Raw genomic sequence first — 20,188 nt, forward strand, 5'->3', positions numbered from 1 at the left:
GAAAGAATTTGCTAATAGCATTTTTCAGGGTGAATTAATATTCAGATTTATTTCTATTAATGACAGCCTGTAAAAAATCAGTAAAAATCTCAATGCTCAGATCATACCCTATTTTTCTATTTACCTTTTTCAAAAACACTTGCAGTAAGTGGTGAAATACATGGTATCGCATTCTTTTGTAAGAATTCTGCATCTCTAAAGCAGGTTTTGATGTTTATTTTTTAACTCAGAGGGAAAGGTAGAAATGAGAATCTCAAGTTCTTATTTTCACTTAAAAAAATGTAAGATTAGAGAACAGAAAGAAAACACCAAACCAGTCTTCAATAGGCTTAACTTACAGTTTTATTTCTGAAGGCTAATAAATAATTTAGCAGTTATTTGGTAATTCCAACCATATGAAACATAATAAGGACCTGAAAGTAAAGTAAAGAAAAACACGTTTGGATAGTGTAACTAAATATCAAATAAAACCCATGGCATTCATCCCTATTTACTGAAGGGGTGCCTCAATTTATTATAGCGTGAGGAAGGCCACATCTAAAGTTTCACTAGACAATAGGAATGGGAAGAGCAAACACTCACTCATTCATTCAGCAAACATTTATTGTATTTCCACTATATAGAGAGTTTGCATTTGTATTTTACTCCTTTCAAAGAGAAAAAGGAAGAGAGAGGGGATTTTATTTCAGATTTGCAAAGCCTTTACTCTAGGTTCTGTTATCTTTATCTTATCATAAAAAGTTTGTTGTTTGTTTTTAATCACTATCAAGTTGACAGGTAGAAGATACTAACCCTACAGTGAGATATAGATGCTATGACAGTTAACTATGTTCTCTCACTATCTTTATACTCCCATATACAACTTTACCCCAGTAAGATTTCTGGAGTCCCTTGAGTCTAAATTAATGATAATAAATTTGTGAATGCCAAGGATCTACTGTACTATGTATTACTATCTAATTAGTTTTATTCTGATATTTGAAATTCAAGTCTTTTTACTGAAATTATCATGCAGCCCTAGAGAGGGGCTGGATCTGTTTTCTTCCTTTTTGCGTAAGGTAGTTGGAAATGGGAGGAGAAAATCTGAAGGTAACTGTTCTATGCTGCTCTCTTCTCTCATACCATCCGTGGTTGTCTTTTAGACACAGAAGCTTGGGTGTGTTCCAACTCCTTGATCAGGATATTTCCACTTGTCCCATTAGTTTTCACAGACAGCAGTTTCATGTCTCTGTCAAGATCTTTTGTTTTATCTTATCCTGAAGGTGTCTGTCTAGGAGAACCTTTCTTTCAAGTGTGGAGGGCTCCTTGGGTGTGTCAGTGCTGCTCCCTTGGACTGCAATAACTTTTTTGTTATATTTGGGCTTAACTTCACTTAGTTCTACAGAGTTATAACCCTGCTCTCATCTTCTTTGACTAAAGCATACAAAGTATGTCTTATCCTTTGAAGGAGAAGATTTATGCCTTTTAAATCTGAGGGGCTTAAAACTTTTCAAGCCTTAACTGGGTTCTCACTTTTGTTTGAGCACAAACTTCTTTATTGTAATTCAGTCACTATGCTAGTCTTGGTGGGATGGGGATAATGAAAGGACATCAGAGAGTAAGGCTTCTCTTACCCCGGTACTCTTTTATTTATTTCAGAAAAAATACACACCTTCTCTAATCTTATTTGTCACGTTGGTTGAAATTAATCTTTTCTGTCTTTGAGGAGAAATACTTCTTATTGCATTCCTAACTAAAAAATGAGTCATGATCTCATTCAGAACTTTGAGACAATTCTTTTTTTTTTTTTTTTTGAAATGGAGTTTTGCTCTTGTTGCCCAGGCTGGAGTGCAATGGCGCGATCTCGGCTCACCACAACCTCTGCCTCCCATGTTCAAGCCATTTTCCTGCCTCAGCCTCCCAAGTAGCTGGGATTACAGGCGCCTGCCACCATGCCTGGCTAATTTTGTATTTTTAGAAGAGATGGGGTTTCTCCATGTTGGTCAGGCTGGTCTCGAACTCTCACCCTCAGGTGATCCACCTGCCTCGGCCTCCTAAAGTTCTGGGATTACAGGCATGAGGTACCTTGCTCAGCCAAGACGATTCTTTAACGCAGGAAAGGAGGGAAGAATTTCTTTCCTTACTGTTTCCCTCAGGGGACCTGGACCCTTGCTTTCAAACTAAAACTATAAGCAGGTCAGCCGTGTATGATAACTGGGGCTTTTATAATACTATATTTGAATCTCTATTTAATTTTTTTGTGGAAAGATGTATGTAGGATGCCAGCAAGATATACAGAGCAACTTTTGGGAAATGCCTGTGTTCTGGGAAAAAAAAAAAAGCAGCTAGAGGGGCTGAGCGTGGTGACTCACACCTGTAACCTCAGCAGTTTGGGAGGCCGAGACAGGCAGATCACTTGAGGCCAGAAGTTGGAGACCAGGCTGGCCAACATGGCGAAACACCATCTCTACTAAAAATATAAAAATTAGCCAGGCGGTGGTACATGCCTGTCATCCCAGTTATTTGACAGCCTGAGGCACCCAAGAATTGCTTGATCCCGGGAAGCAGAGGTTACACTGAGCCAAGATTGGCCACTGCATTCTAGCCCAGGCAACAAAGCAAGACCCTATCTCAATAAAATGAAAAGCAAGATACGTGTTTTTCCTTTGAAACTAGTAAGACTAAAATGTATATTTGACAATGATCATCATTTGGATTGGTTTACCCTTTCTTAATCTGTACTTCTGTTGTATTGCTCTGTGGGAAGGATTTATTCCGATTACTAATTTTAAACGAATAAATTTTTAAAAATTATTAAAGTACTAAGAGATCTGCTGAAACATATGGCTTAAATTGTATTCACAAGGGGAATGCATTCTGGAAAAACTTTTGAAATGATCCCATTGCCTTTTTAATATTGTTGGAAACCTTGTATCTGCTGTCTTTTGCGTATGGTTGAATTTATTTAATTCACCTCCTGCAGGAGTTTCTCTGTGATGTTTATACTTGTTATAAATTTGTTGTTTAGGTTTATTTTCGTTTTGTTTTGTTTTTTTAGGTAGAGTAAGAATAATTATTGACTCTACATTTATTTTAACTTTTTTCTCTGTTTTAAGATTTTCTCATTTTGTTTTTCCCTGGCAAGTACTTGAGTAGTAATATGTTTGCCTATTACTAATTAATATTTTTCTTTAATAACAGATTTATACCTAAAACTGGAAGATGTGACCCATAAATTTAATAAGCCCTGTATAATGGATGTAAAGATAGGGCAAAAAAGCTATGATCCTTTTGCCTCATCTGAGAAGATTCAGCAACAGGTCAGCAAGTACCCATTAATGGAAGAGATTGGGTTCTTGGTGCTTGGCATGAGGGTAAGAGTGCTTATTAGTGTAATATGCACATTTCTCTGTACATGTTCTTCCCTTGAAAATTATGGATGTCATTGTAGTACTAATATATCAGAAAATAATGTATTCTGGAATTGAGTTGTCTGTAACTCCCCAATGTGAAAAGCAAGGGCAAGGCTTTTTAAATTTTTTGTTTGTTTGTTCACTGATAAATGATCAGTTTCTCTGGTTCGGGAACATAGTAGGGTGATTAATTAATAAATGGATAGTGGCTGAATCTCAAGACTATAATTCTGGTAATTTTGTTTTAAAGAAGTCTTAAATTTAGGTGCAAGCAAATATTAAATGTAAACGTGATATTGTTTATGATTGTCCCATGAGAAAAGTGCTAAATTTATATATTCAGTCATTTTTCTGCATTTTCAAAATAGAAAATAAATTAAAATTTTGGTAATTGTGTGGCTGGGCACAGTGGCTCACACCTATAATCCTAGCACTTTGGGAGGCCAAGGTGGGTGGATTACTTGAGCTCAGGAGTTTGAGACCAGCCTGGGCAACATGGTAAACCCCATCTCTACAAAAATGCAAAAACCGGCTGGTTGAGAGGTAGCATGTGCCTATAGTCTGAGCTACTCGAGAGGCTGAGGTGGGAGGATCACTTGAGCCCAGGAGGTCAAGGCTGAAGTGAGCTGTGATCATGCCACTGCACTCCAGCCTGGGTGACAAAGTGAGATCCTGTCTCAGAAAAACAAACAACGGCCCCCCCCCCCAAAAAAAACACAAATAGGTCATTGTTTCAGACTTTTTGGGTTAAAACAGTTTTATTTTCTCACAATTCTGTGAATTTGCAATTTGAGCTAGTCTCAAGTGTGCAGTTCTTTTGCTGATCTCATCTAGGGTTCCTTCTGCAGTCATCTGATGGTTCAACTGGGTATAGATGGTCTAAAATGACTCTCTCTCATTTATTTGGTTTGTATATAAAACCAGAGAAATTGTTCTTGTGTCAGGAAGTTGGTACTCTTGGCTGGGACTTTTTCTTTGTGGTATTATCTATCAGAAGGCTAGCTTGGGCTTTTTTATTTTGAAGTACCACATTCCAAGAAGGTGATAGCAGGAGCTATAAGGGTTCTTAAACTATAGGTTAGAAAGTTATTTGCTGTCACTTCTCTGAAATTCTGTAGGGCAAAATCTAGCCCAGATTTGTAGGGTGAGGAAACAGACTCCACCTCCGACGGTAGGAAAAGCAAAGTCACAGCATGAATAGCAATGTGCACAGGGTAAGGAGAATTGTTGAGGCCATTTTGAAAAAAAGAAGTAATGTGGTGTAAAGTCCTCTGAACAAATGCTGCATTTTCTAGATGTGTGAAGGTAAAATTTGTGGATATACCAAATACTTGTTTACCTATATGTAAGCATGATGGGTAGTTCTGAAATTCCTGTAAAATGATATATGGATCTTCCTTTTTGAGTTTTAAACAGAAGAGCTAATAGGAAGCATTATGGATAAATTGTCATTGTGATGGTAATAGCAAAATTGAATTTGATATTTGGGTTGTGTATAAAACCAGAGAAATTGTTCAAGCAGTTATTTCATTTTAGAAAACTATAATTAAATATGAGTGTATAGAAAAAGAAAAAACGGTAATGGAATGAAGTTAAAACAAACAAGAAATAAACATCCCACAGGAATCAGACTGGGCAACTATTTAAGCCTCCACTGTTTTCAGATCTCTCACCCTCCCTCTTTCCTTCTGACTTTTAGCAGATGACTGCTTTCTGCTTCAGAAAAAATAAAAATCATCAGACAGGATTTCCCGTAATTTCCTGCTAACACATGCACATGCCATACCTGCAGTTGCTTTTATTCCCTCATTGTTCTTTCCTGTCACATTGAAGAATTTTCTGTCCTCCTATCTAAGGACTGCTCCTTTGTATACCCTCTGAATCTCATTCCTTCTTACGTCTTCAAGAACCTTATACTATTGATTTTCTCTTATCTTTCTTATATTTTCAACTTCTGCCTCTCTTTACTGGCTTTTATCGTTTTGCTTTAAATATCTTCAAATCACTGTCAAGTTTTTTAAAAAACAAAACATCAAAACCTCACCTTTAACCTGCTTTGCTTTCCAACTGCAGATTTAGCTTGTCTTTGCTTTACAACCAAACTCATTTCTATTTCCCTGTTTCCCATTCAGTATTCAGCTCATTCTAATCTGGCTTCTGCCCCATCGTGCTAATAGATTAGCTCTTCATTAAGCACCACCATGCCACTAATTCCAAATGGCATTTTTCATTACCTTAACTTTACTTTGAAAAGTAGCTTTCAATGCCAACCACGTCCTCCTTAAAACATTCTTCTTTGAATCTGACACCCACCCCTCTCCTGGTTTTTGCCTAAGGCCACTTTGTAGTCCTCTTTGCCAGCCCATTTCTATTTATTCTCTCCTTTTTTTTTTTTTTTTTTTTTGAGATGGAGTCTGACTCTGTCACCCAGGCTGGAGTGCAGTGGCGCATCTCCGCTTACTGCAAGCTCCGCCTCCTGGGTTCATGCCATTCTCCTACCTCAGCCTCCCGAGTAGCTGGGACTATAGTGGCCCGCCACCACGCCCAGCTAATTTCTTGTATTTTTTTTAGTAGAGACGGGGTTTCACCATGTTAGCCAGGATGGTCTCAATCTCCTGACCTCGTGATCCGCCCACTTTGGCTTCCCGAAGTGCTGGGATTACAGGCGTGGGCCACCGTGCCTGGCCTCTATTTATTCTTTAAATGCTGAGGTATTCCTCTTGGTTCCATTTTAATGTCTACCTTTCTTTTCTATTTCTTCCTAAGAAGGGCTCTCTATTCTCATTAGTTCAGTATTAGTTACACAGATAATTCATGAATGTTTATCAGCAGGCTCTGCTTTTTCTTTTTTTTTTTTTTTTTTTTTGAGACAGAGTCTGGCTCTGTCGCCCAGGCTGGAGTGCAGTGGCCGGATCTCAGCTCACTGCAAGCTCCGCCTCCCGGGTTCACGCCGCCATTCTCCTGCCTCAGCCTCCTGAGTAGCTGGGACTACAGGCGCCCGCCACCTCGCCCGGCTAGTTTTCTGTATTTTTTAGTAGAGACGGGGTTTCACCGTGTTAGCCAGGATATCTCCTGATACGTACATCTAACAACTTACTGAACACCTTACTTAAATATTTTAAGTGCTTAAAGACGTCTTGAACTCAATACGTAAAAAACTGACATAGCTTTTTCCATGGTTCCCCATTCCTGGAGCACTCTGGCTCCACCACCCTGGCCCAGAGCTCCTGGCTCCTGCTAAGCTAGCACCGCTGTCCTCTGTCTCCCTTCAGCTGCCATCATGATTGTTTACCAGCATCTCATCAGCTATGATGAGATAGGTGTTCTTCCACATTTATGAGATTGCAGATGGGCTGTGCCTGGTGATGGAGGGCAAGATGGTCAGTAAGACAGAGGGTAACATTGATGACTTCCTCATTGGTGGAAATGCCTCTGCTGAAGGTCCAGAGGGCGAAGGTACCAAAACCACAGTTATCACTGTTGTTGTTGCTGTCACAAACTATCACTTGCAAGAAACCAGCTTCACTAAAAACACCTGCAAGAACTACATCAAAGATTACATGATAACAATCAAAGGCAAACTTGAAGAACAGAGACCAGAAAGAGTAAAACCTTTTGCGACAGAGGCTGCACATCCTTGCTAATTGCAAAAACTACTAGTTCTTTATTTGTGAAAACATGAATCCAGATGGTATGGTTGCTCTATTGAACTATCATGAGGATAGTGTGACTGCATAAATGATTTTCTTTAAGGGTGGTTCAGAAATGGAAAAATGTTAAAAACATTTGGCAATTACTTTGTATCTATCACCTATCATCGTAACTGGCTACTGCTTGTCATCCATACAACACCAGGACTTAAGACAAATGGGACTGATGTCATCTTGAGCTCTTCATTTATTTTGACTGTGGATGCGTGGAGTGGATGCATTGTTTTTAAGAAAAACGTGCCATGTAGGTTGTCTAAAAATAAAGTGCATTTAAACTCATTTGAGAGAATACCTTTTATTTTAATACATATTTAAACTAAATCCATCTTGTAACGTTCCTGGAGAAGCTAGAGCCTGGCAGTAAGCTACTACTAGAAAGAATAAGACTGTCATTAGATAACTTTTATGGCAGAAACTACTTCTGGAACTGAAATATAAAAAATAAGAAGCAAAAATTTTAATTCTGAGTTGCAGTAAAAGGGAGAGACCATGCTCATAGCAGTGCCAGCATCTGAAGTGGAGCCTTACACATTTTATCACCTACAATGGAAGTAGTTGACTCTGGAAGAGATTACTAAGAGAATAAAAAGATTCTAATTTAGTTGGGGAAAAAAACCCCACAACACTGACACACATTATCCCTCTTGCAAACCAACCACCACAGCAATGAAAACAAGTATCTGTCTGTGTGTGTGTGTGTGTGTGTGTGTGTGTGTGTGTGAAATGTCAGCCAGGCTGGAGTGCAGTGGCAAGATCATGGCTCTCTGCAGCCTCAACCCCTGGGTTCAAGGGATCCTCCTGCCTCAGCCTCCTTCCGAGTAGCTGGGACTACAGGCATGTGCCACTACACTTGGCTGACTTTTTTTTTTTTTTTTTTTTTTTTAAGTGTAGATGAGGTTTTACTGTGTTGCCCAGGCTGGTCTTGAACTCCTGGGCTCAAGTGATCCTGGGCAATCCCAAGCAGTACTGGGATTGCAAGCATGAGCCACTGTGCTTACCCTAAAAACAAATCTCTATTATTCCCTGTCTCAGTAAATGGCATCACCATATATCCAGTGTTACACAGTAGATACCAGGTAGTCAGTTGGGCGTGGTGGCTCATGCCTGTAATCCCAGCACTTTGCAAGGCTGAGGCGGGTGGATCACCTGAGGTCAGGAGTTCGAGAGCAGCCTGGCCAACATGCCAAAACCCTGTCTCTAATAAAAAATATTAAAATTAGCTGAACATGGTGGCACACGCCTGTAGTCCCAGCTACTCGAGAGACTGAGGCAGGAGAATCGCTTGAACCCAGAAGTGGAGGTTGTGGTGAGCTGAGATTGTACCACTGCACTCCAGCCTGGGTGACAGAGCAAGACTGTCTCATTTTAAAAAAAAAAAAAAAAGGCCAGGCGCGGTGGCTCAAGCCTGTAATCCCAGCACTTTGGGAGGCCGAGACGGGCAGATCATGAGGTCAGGAGATCGAGACCATCCTGGCTAACCGGGTGAAACCCTGTCTCTACTAAAAAAAAAAATACAAAAATCTAGCCGGGCAAGGTGGCGGGTGCCTGTAGTCCTAGCTACTCGGGAGGCTGAGGCAGGAGAATGGCGTAAACCCGGGAGGCGGAGCTTGCGGTGAGCTGAGATCCGGCCACTGCACTCCAGCCTGGACGACAGAGCGAGACTCCGTCTCAAAAAAAAAAAGAAAGAAAGAAAGAAAGAAACCGGGTAATCACTGTTACCTGTCAGCCATCCATCAATCCTACTGATCTTGATTCCTGAACTTCTCAAGTTCCATTATCACTATTATCCCTCTCCAGACTCTAGTCTCTCAAGTTCAGTTTTGTTATTTTATAATCCTTTCTCTAAACATTGTAGAATGTATATCTAATCATGATATTCCCTATTCAAAAACTCTTCTGTCAGATGGGAGGAAGATGGTGGATGGCAGGCAGAGCTAATGTGCATCTTCCACGTGGATGGACAGAACAGTGTGTGGAGATTCACAAAGTGAACTGTCGTTCTGAAAACCACCACAGGAAAGTACCAGGAAAACCAAATGAATTCACAGATCTTTTGAAAGGATCCCTGCAAACTCTGTGAGTCAGGTGAAAAACTGTGAGTTCCCAAAGTTTGAAGGGGGAAAACCTGCCTCTGAACACATACCCCCTGGGTGAATCTGAGAATCCAGATCACAGTAGAAGGATTTAACCTTACCTAGAGGTGGAATGGATTTAGGGAGCCATGTAAAATGTAAAAGTATAAGCAACAGCAGGAACAACCTTGTAGGTACTCCCAGTCTCCAGCGCAAGCCCAGGGAAGTCATTCCCTGACTTTATCTCACATGAGATCTCAGGGAAGGCAGCCAGCAGAATTAGGGAGTAGTCATTGGGTGAAAGGAAGCTTGCAGCTGAATTTTTGGGCAATTTAAAGTGGGCACGAACTTCCTTGAGCAGAATCCAGGGGCAAATAGGAACTGCTACAGATAGGAGCACAGGAGCCACCACCATTGTTGGTAGACAAGGAGGGGTGTGGCCTCAAAGCCATGATTGTTTTCTCAGTGGGGAAGCTTATGGCCCAGGGCAGGTCTATGTTTCACATGCAGGCTGCCTGGATCTAAACTTGGAGCTGTTAACATGCACTGCGGGAGCAACACCGGCCTCGCCAACTGCATGGAAGCTGGGTGAGGCCTTTTGCTACTGGCTATTCCCCACTTCTCTGGCAAACTGGATAGCACAACAGAGACAGCAATATGTCCCTCTGGAATATAACCCCATTGGCCTGAGAGAACCACCCCCCATCCCCGACAGTGGCTGCAGCAAGCCCCACCCAAGGAGAGTCTGAGCTCAGATCTGCCTAACCCTATCCCCACCTGATGGTTTTTCTCTACCTGCCCTGATAAGACATAAACTCTTGGGAGCTTTATGGCAATGCCCATCATGTGAGAAACCAGAATACTTCCCGCTTGCCAACTTAGGGCAAGCTCAAATCCTACTGCCAATACTGCAAGTATTGCAATATTCTCTTGAAAGTGCTACCTCCTGGCTGGAAGCGGACAAACTCAGGCCATTACGGCAACTCATGACGGAATAACTCTGCTCCCAGGAAGGAGAAAACAAGCGCCAAAGGTACTGCCTCCAACACCCTGGCTAGCCAGTGGTCCTCAGTCTTTCCATGTGACAACTTCGCTGCTAGCATAACCAGCATTCGAGAAAGCCAGCACACTAAACCTGCCTACACTGAGGGAGTCTCACAGAGTCGACATCACTCCCCTGCCACCTCCACAAGAGCAGGTGCTGTTATCCATGACTGGGAGACCTGAAGACTGATTGCATCGCAGGCAAACATTCCCCAGCACAAACCGGAGCCTGGTAGCCCTGCTGAGTGGCTAGACCCAGAAGAACAATAACAATCACTACCGTCTGGCTCTCAGGAAGCCCCATCGCCAGGGGAATGGGGAGAGCACCACGTCAAAGGATCACCCTGTGGGACAAAAGAATCTGAACAGCAGGCCTTGAGTTCCAGATCTTTTCACTGGTGGGTAGTTTCTCACAGCAGAGACACAATTGCAGTGCTAGGCATAGCTGGGAAAGTCTGCACATACACTGCAACAGGCAGGCAGCCACTGTGATCATGAAGGACCTTGGAGAAAAGGTCCTTGTTCTCCCCGGCACTCCACTGTAGATATAGCTGGGGCATCCCCCACAGCAATGCAGCATGGAGGCACCTACAGACAGCCCTCCTGGAATAATCCAGGGTGAGTGCAACCTGACAGGAGGAGCATCCCCCCGATTCAGGCCTGCACGAGATTGCAGTCACAATCATTCCCTGTTTGGAATACCAACATTCCTATAGATGAAAAGAGGTGCCTGTCTAATCTGAATAGCTGAAACACTAGTATAGGAATGAGGCTGCGAGGTAAATAGTTTTCCTGCTGACTTGGCAGGGGAGCTGTGGTAGTTTCCACTCTTCACTCTAGTAAGTCCTCAGCACATCTAATTGAGAGCCGCCCCAGCTACCCTCATCAAGGCTGGGACCTTGGCCCACCATTGGGTATTACATCTACTCACCTGCCTTAGCCACACCTGGTGCCTACCCAGGGATACCTCCTCTATGGGCCTGAAACTGGAATCATCAACTTAGGAAATAAAACACCAGGAAAAAATTAAATAAATGAAGCATGCACCACGAGAGAACAAGATAAGCTTCAAGAGATCCCTGCCATTCCAACTCTATAGGAGACAGTGAACTCACCCACCCACCAATAATATAACTACTATAGCCAGCATTGGGGAAAGCCAGCACACAAAGACTCTCTATAACTAAGGAAATCATACAGAGTCTTTACCCCTACAAGTACCAAGAATCAGTTTAGACTAAAATAAAAATTAAAGCCTAATCCTTAAGAGAGAGAGAAAAAAAGTAAATAAATTAAAAAAAAAGTCCAATAAAAAATGTATTCAAGAACAATTCGAAGAAGCAGTCTACCCAAATGAGAAGGAATTAGAAAAGTCATTCTGGTAATATGACGAAAACAGGGCTCTGTAACACCCCCAAAGATCACAGTAGCTCCCTAGCAATGGTTCCAAACCTAGAAGAAATCTCTGAATTGCCATATAAGTAATTCTGAAGGCTGATTATTAAGCTACTCAAGGAGATACCAGAGAAAGGTGAAAAGCAACTTAAATTTAAAAAACAGAGCCAGGTGTGGTGGCTCATGCCTGTAATCCCAGCACTTTGGGAGGCTAAGGCGGGCGGATCACGAGGTCAGGAGATCGAGACCATCCTGGCTAACACGATGAAACCCCATCTCTACTAAAAATACAAAAAATTAGCCGCATGTGGTGGCGGGCGCCTGTAGTCCCAGCTACGTGGGAGGCTGAGGCAGGAGAATGGCATGAACCCAGGAGGCAGAGCTTGCAGTAAGCCAAGATCACACCACTGCACTCCAGCCTGGCTGACAAAGCAAAACTCCATCTCAAAAGAAAAAAAAAAAAGAACAAAACCTCCAAGAAATTTGGGTTTATGTTAAATGGCCAAACCTAAGAATAATTGGTCTTCCTAAAGAAGAGAAATCTAAAAGTTTGGAAAACTTATCTGAGGAAATAATTGAGGAAAACTTCTCTGGCCTTGCTAAAGATCTAGACATCAATTACAGGAAGCTCAAAGAAGTCCTAGGAAATTCATTGCAAAAAGATCATCACAATCCTAAATATGTATGCACCTAACACTGGAGCTCCTGAATTCATAAAGTAATTACTGCTAGACCTAAGAAATGATATAACACACAGTAATAGTGGGGCACTTCAGTACTCCACTGACAGCACTCGACAGGTTATCAAGACAGAAAGTCAACAAAGAAACAATGGACTTAAAGTATACCCTAGAACAAATGGACTTTAACAGATATTTACAGAACATTCTACCCAACAACTGCAGAATAAACATTCAAAACATCCTCCAAGATAGACCATATGATAGGCCACAAAACAAGTCTCAATAAATTTAAGAAAATCAAAATCATAACAAGTATCTTCTGAGACCACAGTGGAATAAAACTGGAAATTAACTCCAAAAGAAACCTCAAAGCCATACAAATACATGGAAATTAAACAATCTGCCCTTGAATTATTTTTGTGAATGATTTTTGTGTAAACAATGAAATCAAGATGGAAGTGTAAAAATTCTTTAATCTGAACGATAATAGCGACACAACTTATCAAAACCTCTGGGATACAGCAAAAGCAGTGCCAAGAGTAAAGTTCATAGCATTAAATGCCTACATCAAAAAGTCTGAAAGAGCACAAATAGACAATCTAATGTCACATCTCAAGGAACTAGCGAAACAAGAACAAACCAAAGCCAAACCCAGCAGAATAAAAGAAATAACAAAGATCAGAGCAGAACTAAATGAAATTGAAACAACAAAAAATAATGCAAAATATAAATGAAACAAAAAGCTGGTTCTTTGAAAAGATCAACAAAATCGATAGACCATTAGCTAGATTAACCAAGAAGAGAGAAGATCCAAATAAGCTGAATTAGAAGCAAAACTGGTGACATTACAACTGATACCGCAGAAATACAAGAGATCATTCAAGGCTACTATGAACACCTTCATGTGCACAAACTAGAAAATCTAGAGGAGATGAAGAAATTCCTGGAAATATACAACTCACCTAGTAAATCAGGAAAAAATAGAAACTCTGAACAGACCAGTAACAAGTAGCGAGATTGAAACAGTAATAAAGAAATTACCAAGAAAAAAAGTCCAAGACCTGATGGATTCACAGCTGAGTTCTAGCAGATATTCAAAGAAGAATTGGTACCAATCTTACTGAAATTCCATAAGATAAAAGAGGGAGTCCTCGCTAAATCATTCTGTGAAGCCAATATTTCCCTAATACCAAAACCAGGAAAGGACATAACAAAGAAAGAAAACTACGGACCAATATCCCTGATGAACATAGATGCAAAAATCCTCAACAAAATACTAGCTAACCAAATCCAACAGCATAGCAAAAACATAATACACCATGATCAAGTGGATTTCATACCAGGGATGCAGGGATGGTTTAACATACACAAGTCTATAAATGTGATATATCACATAAACAGAATTAAAAATAAAAACCATATAATCATCTCAATAGATGCAGAAAATCATTTGACAGAATCTTGCATGCCTTTATGATAACCCTGAGCAAAATTGGCATCGGAGGGACATACTTCAAAATCATAAAAGCTGTCTATGACAGACCCACAGCCATCATCATACTGAATAGGGAAAAGTTGAAAGCATTTCCCCTGAGTACTGGGACAAGACAAGGATGCCCACTTTCACCACTTCTGTTCAACATAGTACTGGAGGTCCTTGCCAGAGCAGTGAGACAAGAGAAAGAAATAAAGGGATCCAGATCAGTAAAGAGGAAATCAAACTGTCACTGTTCACCAGTGACATGATTGAATACCTAGAAAATCCTAGAGACTTATCCAGAAAGTTCCTAGATCTGAGAAATGAATTCAGTAAAGTTTCAGGATACAAAATCTGTGTACACAAACTGCTATACACCAACAACTACCAAGCTGAGAATCAAATCAAGAACTTAAATCTCTTTTGCAACAGCCACAAAATAAAAAATAAAAGTACTTAGGAATATACTTAACCAAGGAGGTGAAAGATTTCTACAAGGAAAACTACAACACACTGCTGAAAGAAATCGTAGATAACACAAAGAAATTGAAACACATCCCATGCTCATGAATGAGTAGAGTCAATATTGTGAAAACGACCATACTGCCAAAAACAAACATACTGCCAAAAGATTCAATGGAATGCCCATCAAAATACCATCATCATTCTTCTCAGAACTACAAAAAGAAAAAAGAAAAAAAAAAAGCTAAAATTTATATGGAACCAAAAAAGAGTCCATATAGCCAAAGAAATACTCTAGGCATCACATTAAGAACAAATCTCTAGGCATCACATTACCCGACTACAAACTACACTGCAAGGGTATAGTTACCAAAACAGCATGGTACTGGTTTAAAAATAGGCACATAGACCAGTGGAACAGAATAGAGAATCCAGAAATAAAGCCAAATACTTACAATCAACTGATCTTCAACAAAGCATGCAAAAACATAAATTGGGTAAAGGACACCCTGTCTAACAAATGGTTCTGGCATAACTGGCAAGTCACATGTAGAAGAATGAAACTGAATCCTTATCTCTCACTTTATACAAAAATCTATTCAAGATGGATCAAAGACTTAAATCTAATACCTGAAACTATAAAAATTCTAGATGATAACATTGGAAATACTCTTCTACAATTGGCTTAGGCAAGGAATTTATGACCAAGAATCCAAAAGCAAATGCAACAAAAACAAAAATAAATAAATGGGACCTAATTAAAAGCTTCTGCACAGCAAAATAAATAATCAGCAGAGTAAACAGACAACCCACAGAGTTGGAGAAAATGTTTGCAAACTGTGCATCTGACAAAGGACTACTATCTAGAATCTACAAGGAATTCAAAGAAATCTGCAAGCGAGAAGCAAATATTCCCTTCAAAAAGTGAGCAAAGGGCATAGACAATTCTGAAAAGAAGATATACAAATGGCCAACACACATATGAACAAATGCTCAACATCACTAATAGAGAAATGCAAATTAAAACTGCAAGGGAATACCACCTTACTCCTGTAGGAATGGCAATAATTAAAAAATCAAAAAATAACAGATGTTGGCATGGATGTGTTGAAAAGGGAACACTTTTATACTGCTGGTGGGAATGTAAACTAATACAACCACTATGGAAAACAGTATGGAGATCCCTTAAAGAACTACAAGTAGGCCGGGCGCGGTGGCTCACGCCTGTAATCCCAGCACTTTGGGAGGCCGGGGCGGGCGGATCACGAGGTCAGGAGATCGAGACTGTCCTGGCTAACACGGTGAAACCCCGTCTCTACTAAAAATACAAAAAATTAGCCGAGCATGGTGGCGGGTACCTGTAGTCCCAGCTACTCAGGAGGCTGAGGCAGGAGAATGGCGTGAACCCAAGAGACAGAGCTTGCAGTGAGCCGACATTGCGCCACTGCACTCCAGCCTGGGCGAGAGCGAGACTCCGTCTCAAAAAAAAAAAAAAAAAAAAAAAAAACTAAAAGTAGAACTCATTCGACCTAGCAATCCCACTACTGGGTATCTACCCAAAGAAAAAGAAGTTGTTATATGAAAAAGACACTTGCATACGCATGTTTATAGTGGTAGAATTCGCAGTTGCAAAAATATGGAACCCATCTAAATGCCCGTCAACCAATGAACGGATAAAGAAATATACACGATGGAATATTACTCAGCCATAAAAAGGAATGAAATAATGGCATTTGCAGCAACTTCAATGGAGTTGGAGACAATTATTCTAAGTGAACTCAAGAATGGAAAACCAAATACTGTATGCTTGCACAAGTGGGAGCTAAGCTTTGAGGATGCAAAAGCATAAGAATGAGATTAATGGACTTTGGGAACTTGAGGAAGGGTAGGACGCGGGTGAGGGATAAGACTACACATTCAGTAAAATGTACACTGCTTGGGTGACAGGTGCACCAAGATCTCAGAAATCACCACTGAAGAACTTATTCATGTAACAAAAAACCACCTGTTCCCCAAAAGCTATTGAAATAAAATAATAACAATAGTAAACTCTTCTTTGGGTTTGCATTACCTTTAGGGTACATAAACAGGATAAGCAAATAAGGTATTGTATGATTTCGCTCTACTGGGATATATTGTTTCCCTAGACATAAATAGAAGTTTGTTTATTCCTTAAAGAGGTTTATTTTTTTATGATGGCTTTAGTGAGATGTCATTTACATAACATTCTGTTAATTATTTAAAGTATACAGTTCACTGGTTTTAGTCAATTCATGGACTTGGGCAACTGTCACCACATTCAACTTACAATATTTTTATCACTTCTGCAAAAAACTTCATATGCATTAGCAGTCCCTACCAATTTCCTTCCAAACTCCCTGTCCCTAGGGAACCACTAATCTATTTTCTATCTCTACGGATTTGCGGCTTCTGGACAATTCATATAAATCGAATTGTACAGTACAACGTGTGGTATTTTGTGACTGTCTTCTTTCATTTAGTTTCATGTTTTTGAAGTTCACCCATGTCATATAAGTCAGTACTTTGTTTCTTATTGCCAATAATATTCTATTATATGGATATACCACATTTTGTTTATCCATTCATTCATTGATGGACTTTGGGTTGTTTTTACTTTTTGGCTACTAATAACTGTTATGAACATTTGTATACACATTTCTGTGCAGGTATATGTTTTATTTCTCTCAGGTAGATTCTTATGTGTGAAATTGGTAGGTCCTAGGGTTAAGTTTATGTTTAACTTTTTGAGAAACTGCCAAAGTATTTTTCCAAAGTGACTTCACCGTTTTCTTTAGTTATTTAATTTTTCAAAAAATTATTTAAGTAGGTTTTGGGGTACAGTTTTTTGTTGTTATTGTTACATGGATGAATTATGTAGTGGTAAATGCTAAGATTTTAGTGTATTCATCACCTGAGTAGCGTACATTGTACCTAATATGTAGGTTTTTTAATCCCTAGCCACCCTTCCCACTCTTCTCCTTCCGAGTGTCTAAAGTCCATTATATTACTCTGTATGCCTTTGTTTACTCATACCTTAGTTTCCACTTGTAAGTGAGAACATATGGTGTCTTCACCATTCATTTTACATTCCCACCAGCAATTCATGATGGTTCCATTTTCTCCACATTCTTGAAACCTTTGTTCCTTTTTGTTTTTCTGCTATAAGCCATCCTAGTAGGTGTCAAGTAGCATCTCCTTGTGGTTTGATTTGCCTTTCTCTAATGATTAATGATGTTCAGCATCTTTTCGTGTGCAATATTATTGACTACATATGTCTTCTTTGGGAAAATGTCTATTCAGACATTTTGTTTTTAATTATTGACTTGTATATAAATCCATCAAACTTTTGATTTGCAAATATTTTTTCTGATCTGATTGGCTTTACGTTATAGTATTTGTTGAAGCCTCCAAATTTTTAGTTTTGAAGTCCAATTTGCTTTTTTGTTGTTGTTGTTGTTACCTAGGCTTTTGGTGTAAAATCTAAGAAACCATTGCCTAACCCAAACTCATCAATATTTACTCCTATTTTTCTTGTAAGAATGTTGTAATTTTATCTCTTGCATTGAGATTTATGATACATTTTAAGTAAATTTTTTGTATGCTTTAAGGAAGGAGTCAAACTTCATTCTTTTGCATATGGATATCCAGTTGTCCCAGCACCATTTGTTGATAAGACTGTTACTCCCCCAGTGAATATTCTTGATACCTTTGTTGAAAATAAATTGACCATAAATGTTTTCCATTGTTTCATATTGTCTATCCTTATGCCAAGTACTACACTGCTTTGATTAATGTCGCTTTGGAGTAAGTTTTGAAAAATGAGTCCTCTAATTTTGTTCTTTTTAAAATTTTATTTTGAGACTGAGTCTTTGCTCTGTCATCCAGGCTAGAGTGCAGTAGCATGATCGTGTCTTACTGCAGCCTCAAATTACTGGGCTCAAGCAGTCATCCTACTTAAGCCTCCCAAGTAACTGAGACTACAAGTGTACACCATCACACCCAACTAGTTTTTAAGTTATTTTGTGGAGACTGTGTCTCACTTTGTTGCCCAGGCTAGTCTTGAACTCCTGGGCTCAAGTGATCCTCCTGCCTTGGCCTCCCAAAGTGGTGAGATTGCAGGTGTGAGCCACTGCACCTGGCCTCAACTTTGTTCTTCTTTTTCAAATTTGTTTTGGCTATTCTGGGTCCCTTTCGTTTCCACATGAATTTTAAGATCAGCTTGTCAGTTTCTGCAAAGAAGTCGCAAAATGAGCAACTAATATGGTGATGTAGAATCCAGGAAAAGCAGGGGCTTGCTTTTGCTTATCATTCTGTCCTCCTACACCTGTTTCTTAGTTTTCTTTACATTAAAAAAAAAAATTGGATACTTTTTTGCTACCTATTTACATGTTTTTAGGTTGAGAATGTTAACTTTTTATTACAAATATCTTTGCTACCACACCTGGCTTATTTTTTATTTCTTATAGAGATGGGGTCTTGCCATATTGCCCAGGCTGGTCTTAAACTCCTAGGCTCAAGCAATCTTCCTGCCTCGGCCTCCCAGAGCACTATTATTAAAGGCATGAGGCACTGTGTCTGGCTGCATTGTGTTTTTTAAAAAACAACGTGTATGCTTTAATTAAAAAATACTTATTGCTAAAGAATACTAAGGATTATCTGAGCATTCAGTGAGTTGTTTCCTTTTGCTAGTAGAGGCTCTTGCCTGTGGCTGCTGATTGATCAAGGTAGTGGCTGCTGAAGGTTGGAGTGCCTGCAGCAATTTCTTAAAATAAGACAGCAATGAAGTTTGCCACATAAATTTACTCTTTTTTAAATGAAAGGTTTCTCTGGAGCATGTGATGCTCTTTGATAGAATTTTACCCACAGTAGAACTTTCAAAATTGGAGTCACTCCTCTCAGATCCTGCCTCTGCTTTATCAAGTAAGTTTATGTAATATTCTAAATCATTCATTGTCATTTCAACAATGCATTTCAACATTGTCATTTCAACAATGTCATTTCAACAATGCTTTCAACAATGCATCTTTACTAGGAGTAGATTCCATCTCAAGAAACCACTTTCTTTGCTCATCCATAAGAAGCCACTCTGAGGCCAGGGGCAGTGACTTCTGCCAGTAATCCCAACACTTTGGGAGGCCAGGGTGGGTGGATCGCTAGAGCTCAGGAGTTTGAGACCAGCCTGGGCAACATGGCGAAACCCCGTCTACAAAAGAATACAAAAATTAGCCAGACTTGGTGGCGCACACCTGTAGTCCCAGATACTCAGGAGGCTGAGGTGGGAAGGATTGCTTGAGTACAAGAGTGAGCCATGATTGTGTCACTGCCCTCCAGCCTGGGTGACAGAGCGAGACCCTATCTCAGTCAGCCAATCAATAAAACAAGCAAGCAAGCCACTGTTCATCCATTCAAGGTTTATCATGAGTTTGCAGCAATTCAGTCACCTCTTACAGCCTTCAGTCTTAATTCTAGTTCACTTGCTCTTTCTACCACATCTGCAGTTACCTCCTCCACTGAAGTCTTGAATTGAACTCCTCAGAGTCATCCATGAGGGTTGGAATTAACTTCTTCCAAACTCCTGTTAATGTTGATATTTTGACCTCCTCCCAGGAATCTCGAATCTTCTTTATGCCATCTAGAATGGTGAATTCTTTCCAAAAGCTTTTCAATTTACATTGTCCCAGTCCATCAGAGGAATTACTATCAATGGCAGCTGTATGTAGCCTTGCAAAATATATTTCTTAAATAATACAACTTAAAAGTTGAAATTACTCCTTGATCCATAGAACTGCAAAAGGAATGTTGTTAGCAGGCATGCAAACAACATTAATCTCCTTGTACATCATCAGTGCTCTTGTTAGGTGACCAGGTGCGCTGTCAATGAGCAGTAATATTTTGGAAGGAATCTTTTTTTCTGAGTAGTAGTTCTCAATGG

The 20,188-nt window shown here is 39.9% G+C and overlaps 1 protein-coding gene and 1 pseudogene across 1 annotated transcript in view; both read left to right on the forward strand.

The window, feature by feature from the left end:
- The window catches only part of IPMK (inositol polyphosphate multikinase), a 78,202-nt gene that overhangs the window by 47,198 nt on the left and 10,816 nt on the right, over positions 1 to 20,188 (forward strand). The window contains exon 4 of the mRNA XM_025397944.1: positions 3,181 to 3,353. Coding sequence (XP_025253729.1) covers positions 3,181 to 3,353 — 173 coding nt within the window. The remainder of the gene's footprint in view (positions 1 to 3,180; positions 3,354 to 20,188) is intronic.
- Positions 6,673 to 7,172, forward strand: LOC112632161 (annotated as a pseudogene).

This window comes from Theropithecus gelada, chromosome 9 (genome assembly GCF_003255815.1).
Source record: "Theropithecus gelada isolate Dixy chromosome 9, Tgel_1.0, whole genome shotgun sequence".
NCBI lineage: Eukaryota > Metazoa > Chordata > Mammalia > Primates > Cercopithecidae > Theropithecus > Theropithecus gelada.